At 36.9% G+C, this 12,088-nt stretch overlaps 2 protein-coding genes across 3 annotated transcripts; both read right to left on the bottom strand.

The window, feature by feature from the left end:
- Positions 1 to 133: 133 nt before the first annotated feature.
- On the bottom strand, positions 134 to 1,881 carry LOC105698894 (60S ribosomal protein L37a). The gene is made up of 3 exons (XM_012423517.2): positions 1,774 to 1,881; positions 816 to 944; positions 134 to 308 (listed from the first exon to the last, which is right to left on the bottom strand). Exons 1-3 carry the CDS (start codon positions 1,774 to 1,776, stop codon positions 162 to 164), a joined length of 279 nt encoding a protein of 92 aa, XP_012278940.1. The 5' UTR covers positions 1,777 to 1,881; the 3' UTR covers positions 134 to 161.
- Positions 1,882 to 3,554: 1,673 nt separating this feature from the next.
- Positions 3,555 to 10,121, bottom strand: LOC105698892 (major heat shock 70 kDa protein Ba). Of its 2 annotated transcripts, XM_023432967.1 has the most exons (2): positions 8,322 to 10,121; positions 3,555 to 3,865 (listed from the first exon to the last, which is right to left on the bottom strand). In XM_023432967.1, the coding sequence occupies exons 1-2, from the start codon at positions 10,020 to 10,022 to the stop codon at positions 3,647 to 3,649; spliced, it is 1,920 nt and encodes a 639-aa protein (XP_023288735.1). In that variant the 5' UTR covers positions 10,023 to 10,121; the 3' UTR covers positions 3,555 to 3,646. The 2 variants fall into 2 exon arrangements, with proteins under 2 accessions (XP_023288735.1, XP_012278936.1); XM_012423513.2 differs by lacking the exon at positions 3,555 to 3,865 and having other exon boundaries at positions 7,868 to 10,121.
- Between the last annotated feature and the right edge of the window lie 1,967 nt (positions 10,122 to 12,088).

The following is a 12,088-nucleotide window of genomic DNA, read 5'->3' as shown; positions in this document are numbered from 1 at the left end:
TTTTATTAAGTGTTAAAATCTTATATTAAGTACCTTTCCACAATTCAAAATTCACTGGTTTAAAAGTTAAGTAAATATGACACAAGAGGAAAATATTAGGATATATAAGTTTTTTGGAAAAAAAGAACACAAGTTTAGTGAAGACTTTTTATTAAATTAACTTATTGTTCCTTAACCTCTCGTAAACGACGGACAGCAGATCTGACGGAAGCTGCAGCAGTTGTGGAATACACCCAAGCTCCACCAGCAACTGTTCTTTTACACCGCTTGCAAGACCAAATACCAACTACGCTACGTTTCATTGCATCCTAGAAATAAAAAATTGTATCATCAGTTTATAAATTAATAAAAACATGGAATAAAGCAAAATTATGTAGCCTAGAAAGCCATTTCTTGTCATAAATACAAAGTGGAAAAAGAAATCAACTCATTATTTTCAAACTTCTGATACTAAAAATCTGTATCATTTAAATAATCCAAACAAAAAGGGATTAATTTATTTGATAACAAATATTTATATAGATATTCTTAACTCTTAAATAATGTCAAACCGTGAGCCATAAGAATGACATATATCGCAAGGTCCATGGGATCCCATGTCAGTTAAGCATTAATGTTTAATTATTACATTATACTGCAACTAATAATCAATAGAAGATATACACTTTAAACAATAGCATTGTGAAACTCTCGTTTTATGCATTAGTTATCAAGTGTTATTTAGATTTCCAATTCATAAACACCAAATAAATAATACTTTATACAGCCTTCATATAATTTTGTTTTACAGATAAATATTCTGATTAAAAACCAACCTTGCCACAGAATGTGCATGTATATTTGCTATGTTGGGTAATTTCCATTTTTTTCACCATTTTCCTAAGGGAAGCACCATATCTGGTACCATATTTCCCAGTGATTCCAACCTTCTTGGTACGTTTTGCCTGGAAAAAAATTGCAATATTAAAATACATGGTTTTAATATTTTTATAAAATATGAATTATGTTTACTTCTTATTGTACTATACAAAATATTTCTCCTATAACCTCAATTTACATTTACACATCTATGAATTTAAAGAAATTTATACAAGTTCTATAGAATAATTCATTACATTGGAAACTATTTTTCACTGTGTATCACATAACTCCCTACAAAAATGTATTAAATTTGAAGATTTTTATTGATATAAATATTGAACACCCTCACGTCATACCATAATCTTTTCCAGCCATTGTAGATCAAAAATATGAAAATTTACTAGGGTACTATTTACTAAACGTCTATATTTAACATAGATCATGCCTAACGTCTCATTTTAATTTTGCATTAACAAAGAAATTCTATAATTATGGCCCGTCCAATTAAAATATTACTGTATTCAATTCTGAACATACATAGGATTCAAATAGAAGCCATTAAATTAGCAAGAACCACAGGCGTTATAACCGTCCTCATTTTTACAATAATCTTTTTCATCAATTACAGCGTTAAACAAAAATAGACATCTTTTTAACCCTTATCACTCCAATCGGCAGTAATACTGCCAACTTCTTATACTCTTCTAATATTCTTAGAGTGATAAGGGTTAAAATACGTGGAAAACAAACGGGATAACCTCACGACACAACTGTCATAACCCTACTTGTGTAACAAATATTATCATCTATGAACAAGTTTCCTTGTCTTTTTTATACAATAACATTATAGTTCACATGTAGGTTAAATTATTAGGGAAGATCTGCCAACCAATATCCGATTATTATTCTCACCATTTTTCCACAAATAACACGCAGCCGTCAGAAAACCGGAAAAGGCCGCAACTCCAATGCAGAAACGGAATTTGGTAAGTAGAGTCAAATTGATATTAAAATATCTCTAAAAAATCAAATCATTCACAGCATATACAAATAATTAAGAAGAAAAATTACAATGTAGTAGCTCCAGCTACGTAATACTGCAAATCAAAATATCTATTCGTACTTTTAGATAGTCAATTGACAATCGTGAAATAAAACGTGTTTGTACACTGGACTCTATCGATGGTTTCCTTCTGGTCCGCACTGCCCTTTCCGGCCGCGCAGCGTACTAGCGGCGGGAGCAGCGCGGAATTAGAATCGCTTGAGGGGCAGAATGGATCTCCTAAAGGTGTAGAACGTAAATATATAACAGACATGAAATCATGATTCCGCTTCTATGTCCGGAAGTGGATGCGTTGTAAATTTTCCTATGGCATGTTACTGTATATATATATTAATAAACTATTTTTCTTTTTAAGCTATGATAATATCCTAACTTCGTTTCAGTGGATAGAACAATTGAATCGCTAAGAAACTTGTTAACTTTTAATAAAACATGTTTTAATATATTCTTTAAGAATTTCTGTGAATATTCATTTAAAAAAAACTACGTTAAGTGGGTCAGGGACACTTCACAATAATATGTAAATTATTATCATTAATTTTTTTTGTTTATAAACATTTTTTTTTCTTTAGGAAATCCATTCTACCCCTTGGGCGATATAAATTCCGCGCTGCTCCCGCCGCTAGTACGCTGTGCGGCCGGAAAGGGCAGTGCGGACCAGGAGGAAACCATCGATGGGGTCCAATATAGAAAATGCAGTCTGGTGGTCAACGCGACAAACCTCATATATTGCTGTTTCGCTGTTCCACCATATTGGATTTTCGTTCCTACTCACAGAGTCTGCTACTCATTTCTGCTACTATTTCCGTGACAATGTATAGGTCGCGAGTTGATTTGGGGATCCAAATTCTACGCAGTGTCCATCCCCTGTGTATTAGTACGCACATGCGCTCTACTTGCCCAGCGTATGCGTTTTTCAAATGTCATAAGTTCAGTCTGCTGAACCTGAATAAGACCGTAACCAAAGCCTAACTTCTTGGTTAGCAAAGAATAGCATAAATTTGATTTCAAAAGACCCTGGTATTTATTTGATGCACTGAATTCACTTTACGAACTTTTGCTTTGTGAAAAAATGTTAATGCACTTTATTTTTCATGCACAACTTTGACAGCTAAAAGCGGTATAAATGTCCCCCTATACACTTTTAACACTAAAACTACCAAAACCAGTAAAAATGACTGGTTTCAAATGCCCCATTCTATACAAAAAAAATCCGCCGGTAGTTCTAGTGTTAAGGAATCGTCGCTCACTTTTATCCTAAAAGCGCTCAAAAAGAAGCTTGAAAGAGGGTACGAGTAGTACTTGGTATAAAACAATTACGGAACGCATTTTACAACAGGTAAGAATACTTCGATACTTATTTTCAAGTTATCAGACCAAACGCACCATATGAACAGAACTTCAACAGAGTACCAAAACATCTCGTTTTTTCTCTCAATGAAAATAGTCGAAAATTCAAGCGATTAAAGGTGCTTGGATGTAATTTAGATTATAAAAGTTGGCTAATCAACAGTATTCTATAAAAAAAACCACATTTGTTTATAATAAAGAAATATATTTATAAAATATGAGATCGTACAAAAATATATTTACAGTAGGATAACAGGTACAAGAGACCGTAACAAAAAAATATTGTTCATATACATTACATTAATTATTCACAAAACATAGGAATACTGGACCAGAAAAGAGAGCCTCTTTTAAATTATTTACAAAATATTTTTAGTCCACTTCTTCAACTGTTGGGCCCGAGTGGCTGTTACTGGCTCCCTGTTGTCGGAATTGCGCTCCACAGTCCTGCTGTTGTTCTCCTTGATGAATTTTGGCCATAATGGGAGAACACTGCCGTTGAATCTCCTCTAGTTTGTGCATGTACTCCTCCTTCTCGGCTAAGGTGTTATTGTCGAGCCAGCGGATGGTTTCGTCACAGAGCTGCATTATCTTATCCTTGTCGGATTGGATGAGTTTGGATCCNTGCATGTACATACTCGTTCTTCTCGGCTAAGGTGTTATTGTCGAACTAATGAATATAACACTTCCATTATTTTAGAATAATTTCATGAATTATACAATTTGGCACACAAAATTTAACATGTTATGTGCAGTGAACATGAAATTCATTACGTAAATTTAATATCTCTTTAACCCTTTGCGGTCCGAAATTCTGAATCGCCTTGTAAATGTCGAATCAGCCTCGACATAGCACCGCAAAGGGTTAAACATCAATCTGTACAAGCCTTCATATATGGTGTTATTTTCAAATAATTTAAAACTGATCACGACTTAACACTGAAATATCAATCATGATAAAACACATACTCAATGACCGAGGGTTTACAGGAAAAAGAGGAATATTAAAACAGGTTCTAATAATACTATACCAGGAGTAGGTGGTTCCCAAGTCAATTCCAATAGCAGGCATTTTCCTTGTTTGAGTACTTGTAACTCCTTCACAAAACTATCTCTTCGACTTCGAATGCTCCTCAATGTTTATCTCTCTGTTGCTCGTGTAATACTGCCGCTTTGACCGATCGCTGGTTCTTTTATAGGCAACCCAACCTTCGAGAACGCTTGCGAAGCTTCTAGAGTGTTACCGCTAGATTACTCTGTTGGTCTCTTGAAATTTCTTTGAAGCTCAGAATTATATTTATATTGTTATTTCTGGCTTTCCTTTCGCCATTTTCAAAAATTCTGAGGAAAGTGTGATAGGCTCAATTTGCCACATTCTATCAATAGGTTATTTTTCCGTGAATTTCCTTTAGATTCGTATAGAAGGGTGTATTCCAGAAATTTCGCATTTGGCTAACATTGTAATGGTGTACATATGAAAAATATATCTTTTATATTAGTTATTTCTATATACTTTTCTAGTACATTAAGATTTGTGGTTTAGCAGCCATCCGCGTTTTAGTATTCTAATGAATCAATTTAGAATAAATATTCTTCATGGAACGGTCTAGAGTATTCCTTTTTTAATTAAAAATATGAGATCGTACAAAAATATATTTACAGTANAGAATAAATATTCTTCATGGAACGGTCTAGAGTATTCCTTTTTTAATTAAGTAATTGTGCACCATTCAAAATTTCTTTTGTAACGTATATAAATATACAACACGCTTGGCCCTAATATATCCTATTATTCAGAAATTATTGATCAAGCCATCAATATAATGTTACCTGATGAAAGATTTTAAAGATTGGAAAATATTATGTTTTTAAAAATGTGGTATATTTGCAGGTGCGTGTTATAATTAATATATAGTTTAATAATATCCTAGGTCGCAGGTGAAAGCAATTTTTTATATAAGATTCGTCATGTTCATGAAAAACTAGTTTATTATACGTATTCGAGATTGTTCGAGCCTAGATCGTTCTGGAATAGTCCAATGCGCGTGTCCAAATACGATTATCGACCACCATGTCCTCCGCAATTCAGAAGTTTCTAGCTTAGTATATGGCTCATCTCTGGTGTGTTTCTTGAACTATTCCATTACCTATTGAAACTATTCAAGTATACTATTACTTATACCAATACTACTTAATAATTAGGAAGTATACTAATACTTCCTAATTATTCTAAGCATATCGACGTATAATATTTGACAAATTCAGGTAAAAAGCTGACCAGAAAAAATGTTTTTTTTTACGTGTCAAAATTACGTTTATATTAAAATCAATTTACTTGATTTTTACTTATTTAATTAAAGTTGTAAGTACAATCTCTGTCATGCATCTTCAATTATCTTAAATAATTATAATGTTCTTTATCCAAACTTAAATTATTTTTATTTTTGTGTACTCTATTTGTAATGGCATTCAATTTAACTTTTAGAATTTAACGGCATAGCTGTATTACATTTTCAGTTCTCTTTAAATAGAGCCTAGGTAAAGTAATGTTTGCGAAGGAATAATATTCTTCATTGATATTCTTTATTATTCTTGTGTTATTTATTTACGTCATACAATGCTGGCAATTAATACTCCAGGTTTCGAGGAAAATGAGAATAAAAGTTCGACTATGTTCTTAACGTCGTTTGAATCCTGATCATTCTACATAGTTCAGGGCACATTCGCATTAAGAGCTTAATATATCCACCGCAACGAACGCTGCAATCTGGAGACTTCTCAGCTGTTCGAGATCTTTCGCCCGCTTGGTGCGCTTGCGTGGACCAAATACTGGGCAGCACTGGGCAGCAACTTCATCCAACTTCATCAACCATGTTCCCGATGCAGAACGTTCTAGTTGGTTCCTTAACATTTGGGGATTTTACTGTAATTTCATCCTAAGTTAACCCTTTGGGGGCGGAGCTCTTTTGACATACGGGCGAAATTCATGAATACGTGCAGGCAATATTGGACCAAACATCGGACGCATATATGCGGCGGTAGCCCGCAAAGGGTTAAAAATAAGTATCGATACCCAACTTTTGTGTTCAGTATTCTAATGTACGATTAATCGCACTGAAGAATACCTTAGATTAAACAAAGATGTAGGAAATAAAAAGAATTTAAACGTATGACAACGTTTAGTCTAGATAGTTCTCAGTCGTTCGAGATACTTTTCATTTAATTATATAAAATAAGCTGACGAAAAGCATAATATTTGATTTCGAATATTTCAAAGTTCTATACTTTCGTCGTTAACTTAAAATAAAAAAATAAAATAAATAAATCAGGATTAAATACTCAGTTTTAATCTTATGAACAATATTTGAATATAAAGTAAATCACTCAATAATGCTTGTTTCCTTAATTTTTAAAAAAGATGTGCACGATCAGAATGGATTCAAGTGGTTAGTGATCAAAATATTTTGTAATTACGCTAAAATTACAGCGTTCATGAACATAGGCTAAACGTCAACATCAAAGATAGAAAGAAAAATGGTGCACCATGCATAGAAATTTGAAATATTAGCATTTCGATTTCCACAATGGTTCAATTGTGATGAAATATCTTTTACTAATTTAATAATCTACACTCCAACTCTTCTTGTCGTAATTAAACTTTACTCATGGTTCCGTAAAAGCATACTCCACATATGAATCAAATATCAAAATATTTGACTATATAAATGATCCTTCTGGAGGCTGCAATTAATATTTTTTGGCTTTTGATTGTCATTACAGACAAAAAGCAAAGGATAATTAAGATTAGGTATTTCACAATAATTAAGCAAATGTACATATATGTATGAAATGTTTTTATTTACTCTTAGATCATAATTTACAATTTAATAAAGTACCTATTCAAACATAAAATATCAGTCTTCCAAGATTTCAGTGAATGTTAAAATATTAACATTTATAATTAAAATCCTAAAACAAAGTTCTTACAATTAAAGCATCAGTCCTTTAGATCGTGTTAAAAAAAAATTTTGGACATTTTTGGAACGTTTAATCTACTTCCTCTACTGTTGGACCAGAATAATTGCCATCATCACCTTGTCGGATTTAAGCTCCGCAGTCCTGGTGTGTTGTCCTTGAATTTGGCCATGATGGGAGAACGCTGCTGTTGAATTTCCTCTAGTTTATGCATGTACATACTCGTTCTTCTCGGCTAAGGTGTTATTGTCGAACTAATGAATATAACACTTCCATTATTTTAGAATAATTTCATGAATTATACAATTTGGCACACAAAATTTAACATGTTATGTGCAGTGAACATGAAATTCATTACGTAAATTTAATATCTCTTTAACCCTTTGCGGTCCGAAATTCTGAATCGCCTTGTAAATGTCGAATCAGCCTCGACATAGCACCGCAAAGGGTTAAACATCAATCTGTACAAGCCTTCATATATGGTGTTATTTTCAAATAATTTAAAACTGATCACGACTTAACACTGAAATATCAATCATGATAAAACACATACTCAATGACCGAGGGTTTACAGGAAAAAGAGGAATATTAAAACAGGTTCTAATAATACTATACAGATTTATTAAAAAAAATTAAAATTTATTTGTATTATTAACTTGCAATAATATTTAATACATAGATCTCATTCACAGAATGAAATGTCAGTCTTCGTAATCTTAAATCAAGTTTGCCGGAATTAATCAATTAAATTCAGATAACTATGAATGTCATATTTAGGAAGGAAATGAATAATGAAAATGGATCAGTCTTGGCAAGATATCTAACAAATGTTTCCAATTGAAATTAATGATGTTTAGTCCACCTCCTCAACTGTTGGACCCGAGTAGCTATCATTGGCTCCCTGTTGTCGGAATTGTGCTCCGCAGTCCTGCTGTTGTCCTCCTTGATGAATTTTGGCCATAACGGGAGAACACTGCCGTTGAATTTCTTCTAGTTTGTGCATGTACTCGTCCTTCTCGGCTAAGGTGTTATTGTCGAGCCAGCGGATGGTTTCGTCACAGAGCTGCATTATCTTATCCTTGTCGGATTGGATGAGTTTGGATCCACAGTCCTGGACGGCTTGCTTCACCGAGAAGACGTAGCTTTCGATCTTGTTCCTTGCATCCACTTTCTCCCTCTGCTCTCGGTCTTGATCTTTGTACCGCTCTGCCTCGGCCAACATCCTATCGATTTCCTCTCTCGAAAGACGTCCCTTGTCATTGGTAATTCGGACATCGTTGCTTCGACCACTGGCAGTGTCCTTGGCCGTTACGTGGAGTATCCCATTGGCATCGATGTCAAAGGTGACGTCGATCTTGGGAATGCCACGTGGTGCAGGAGCAATTCCACTCAGTTCGAATCTTCCCAGCAAGTTGTTATCCTTGGTCATCGCTCTCTCTCCCTCGTACACCTGAATGGTAACTCCAGGTTGGTTATCGGAGTAAGTGGTGAACGTCTGCGACTGTTTGCACGGGATACGTGCATTGCGTTCGATGATGTTGGTCATAACGCCACCAGCAGTTTCGATGCCAAGGGAGAGAGGAGCAACGTCCACCAGCAGAACATCCTGAAGAGCGGAGCTCTTGTTCCCTTCGCCCGAAAGAATCGCAGCCTGAACAGCTGCTCCGTACGCAACCGCTTCGTCAGGGTTGATGGAAAGGTTAAGTTGCTTGCCACAGAAGAAGTTCTGCAGCATTGACTGGATCTTGGGTATGCGCGTCGAGCCACCGACGAGAACGACGTCATGGATGGATCTTTTATCCAGTTTTGCGTCAGCAAGGGCCTTCTCTACTGGTTCCAAGGTGGAGCGGAACAAGTCAGAACACAGCTCCTCAAAGCGTGCTCTGGAGATCTTGGTGTAGAAGTCGATGCCCTCGAACAAAGCGTCGATCTCAATGGTAGCCTCCGTACTGGAAGACAGGGTACGCTTCGCTCTCTCCGCTGCGGTTCTCAAGCGACGCAGGGCCCTGGGATTGCTCTTCAGGTTCTTTCTGTACTTCCTCTCAAACTCCTTGCAAAGATGGTCCACCAATCTCGAGTCAAAATCTTCGCCACCCAGGTGGGTATCACCCGCCGTGGATTTCACCTCGAACAACGAGCCCTCGTCGATGGTAAGGATGGAAACGTCGAACGTACCGCCTCCTAGATCAAAGATCAGGACGTTTCTCTCGCCCTTCAAGTTCTTGTCCAGACCGTAGGCGAGAGCGGCGGCCGTGGGTTCGTTGATGATCCTGAGGACGTTGAGACCAGCGATCGCTCCTGCGTCTTTGGTGGCTTGACGCTGCGAGTCGTTGAAGTATGCGGGCACCGTAATGACGGCATCCCGCACCTTCTCGCCCAGGTAAACTTCCGCGGTCTCCTTCATCTTCGTCAAGACCATCGAGCTGATCTCCTCGGGGTTGAATCTCTTCGTCTCGTCCTTGAACTCCACCTGGATCTTCGGCTTGCCGCCCTCGTTGACCACACGGAACGGCCAATGCTTGAGGTCGTTCTGGATCTTGGGGTCGTCGTACCTGCGGCCGATTAACCTTTTGGCGTCGAACACCGTGTTAGCCGGGTTCATCGCCACCTGGTTCTTCGCCGCATCGCCGATCAGCCGTTCCGTGTCCGTGAAGGCGACGTAGCTAGGTGTCGTTCGGTTACCCTGGTCGTTGGCGATGATCTCGACCTTGCCTTGTTGCCAGACTCCAACACAGGAGTAGGTGGTTCCCAAATCAATTCCGATGGCTGGCATTTTGTTCTGTTCGTTCGTTCGCTCGGTAAAAGTCCTGTAGACTTCGTTTATATTCCAATATCTCTCGTTTCGTTTCTCTATAATAACTGCCGTTCGTGCCCACGCGCGTTCCTTATATACCGTCCGCCCAAGCCGGCGCGTTCCCGATCCCGAAACTTCTGGAATCTTGTTAGAGCGCATGCTCCTCACGCTACGTGATCGCATCGACCAGGCTGTTCTCGAATTGTCTCTTACAATATCCAACTGCGCAATTTTAACGCAAATGCCCGCTTTAAATTTTCGTTGTCAATAATGATATTTATTAATATTGCCAACGTAATTTGGTGGTCTACTCGTTCGGTATATAACTAAATTATTTCACGTTGTTCTATTTTGGGGAAAAAGTTCACGTTTTGTTGTAGACTATACGGCGACATATTTGCTTTTGTTAATATTTCAAAATGTATGTAACTCAATGCTCTGAAATTCATTATCTTGAGATATTCCTATTTTGCATAGACATTTGCGGTATTTATTGCCTAGATTCATGTCTATTATGAATTTCTTTACATTGTGAATATTCAAACAATATAAGTGTTGTTTAAAATAATATTCATTTAATTAATTACTTAAGTATTTTATTTGAATAAGTACGTTGGAAAGAATTGTTTACGTATATAAGTAATCTCTGAATGTGGAACATTTCTGGAACGATTTTAGTATCTGAATGGACTGGAAGAATTTAATACGGAAAAGTTCATATAGGTATAATAAATAAGTAACAGGAGTATTTTATTTGAAATATGTTAATAGCGTTTGAATATAGAAAAGGGATTTGTAAAGAAAATAAATTGGACTTATAAATCGGCGCAAGATTATAAAAACAGGAACGTTCCAGACCTCGGATAAACTGCGTAGGTCACCGACATTGCCCTTGGATTCTCGAATTTACTAGCAATTTCTATAGAAATTTTGCCTGAATTTGTTATCGGACAACATACTGACTCTCATAAATGATATTTACCATTGCATTGTTCGTTAACATGAAAAAAGAAGTTGTTACTTCGTAAATCTAGAATTGTTGAGTCTGAAATACTCTCTGGATACGGGATGAGTTGCACGTAAGTACAGCCATTGGTTATAATTACCGTAATGGATGCATGAGAGTATTTTAGAGCATTCAAGAATGTCATGGTAGCGCTGTAGAACTTTCGAGGATTTTAAATCCTTCCAGAATATTCGTGAATGAACTCCAGAATATCGTTCCTAAGCTCTAGAACGTTCGAGAATGTGTATATAGGAACTGTCGAGGCTTCGAGAATAATTTCGAGAATATTCGTCTTCGTTCCAGAATATTCGCGAATGAACTCCGGAATGTCGTGCCAAGCTCTAAAACGTTCGAGAATGTGTATATAGGAGCTGTCGAATCTTCGAGAATAATTTCAACCTCAATGCAGATCTAACTTGGATTTTATGATTCTATATATATATATCAAATGACCAGAATATGACATATTCTGTAAAAACGTATTATTTGCAGCCAGAAATAACCGTATGAAGAAGCTCCATCATGTCATCCCGGATACGCCGAGGGATTAATACCCATCTCCAACGCCCCTCCTTCAAAGCAACCCAAACGTTCTGCTCCCGATCACCAGCCATGATAATCTTCTTTTACTTTTTCTTCTACTTCTCCGTATGGCAGGCAATTGCTGAATAAACCGCGACCACGACGAACAAGCCGCGCACCCTTGACTCCCCGAATCAGCGCTTTTCGCGAAAGACCCTCCACTTCAAATCAACTCAGCAGAACACTCACCACCACTCATCCGTATACTCACCTCCACACAATAGACATAAGTGAATTTTCAGATTGACACGAACAACAATAACACGAGCAAGGATGCATGTCTGGATACTTCTCTTCACACTGGCCCACCTAGCCACGGGACTCATCGAAGACTCTGGATACACGACAACGCCCATGCGAAAATCCCCAGGAATTTATTTTGAAAAAATTTAAGAAATCCGGACCTTTCATGTCCGGTGGCGTCTGGTCACCGCCATTGAAATCGACGCCCTTCTGG

The sequence above is a fragment of the Orussus abietinus genome, unplaced genomic scaffold (assembly GCF_000612105.2).
Source record: "Orussus abietinus isolate OABI.00-Male unplaced genomic scaffold, Oabi_2.0 scaffold512, whole genome shotgun sequence".
Lineage (NCBI taxonomy): Eukaryota > Metazoa > Arthropoda > Insecta > Hymenoptera > Orussidae > Orussus > Orussus abietinus.
Note: the sequence above shows the minus strand (reverse complement) of the source record. Positions and strands in the feature narration are given on the sequence as shown.

What these genes read in the sequence shown, in the direction of transcription:
- LOC105698892 (XM_023432967.1), bottom strand. Translation starts at nt 10,022, where the DNA reads ATGCCAGCCATCGGAATTGATTTGGGAACCACCTACTCCTGTGTTGGA. An exon ending in TCCAATCCGACAAGGATAAG is followed by an intron (nt 3,866 to 8,321) that starts ATAATGCAGCTC and finishes GACAAGGATAAG; the next exon opens with ATAATGCAGCTCTGTGACGA.
- LOC105698894 (XM_012423517.2), bottom strand. An exon ending in CATGCACATTCTGTGGCAAG is followed by an intron (nt 309 to 815) that starts GTTGGTTTTTAA and finishes TTTTATTTCTAG; the next exon opens with GATGCAATGAAACGTAGCGT.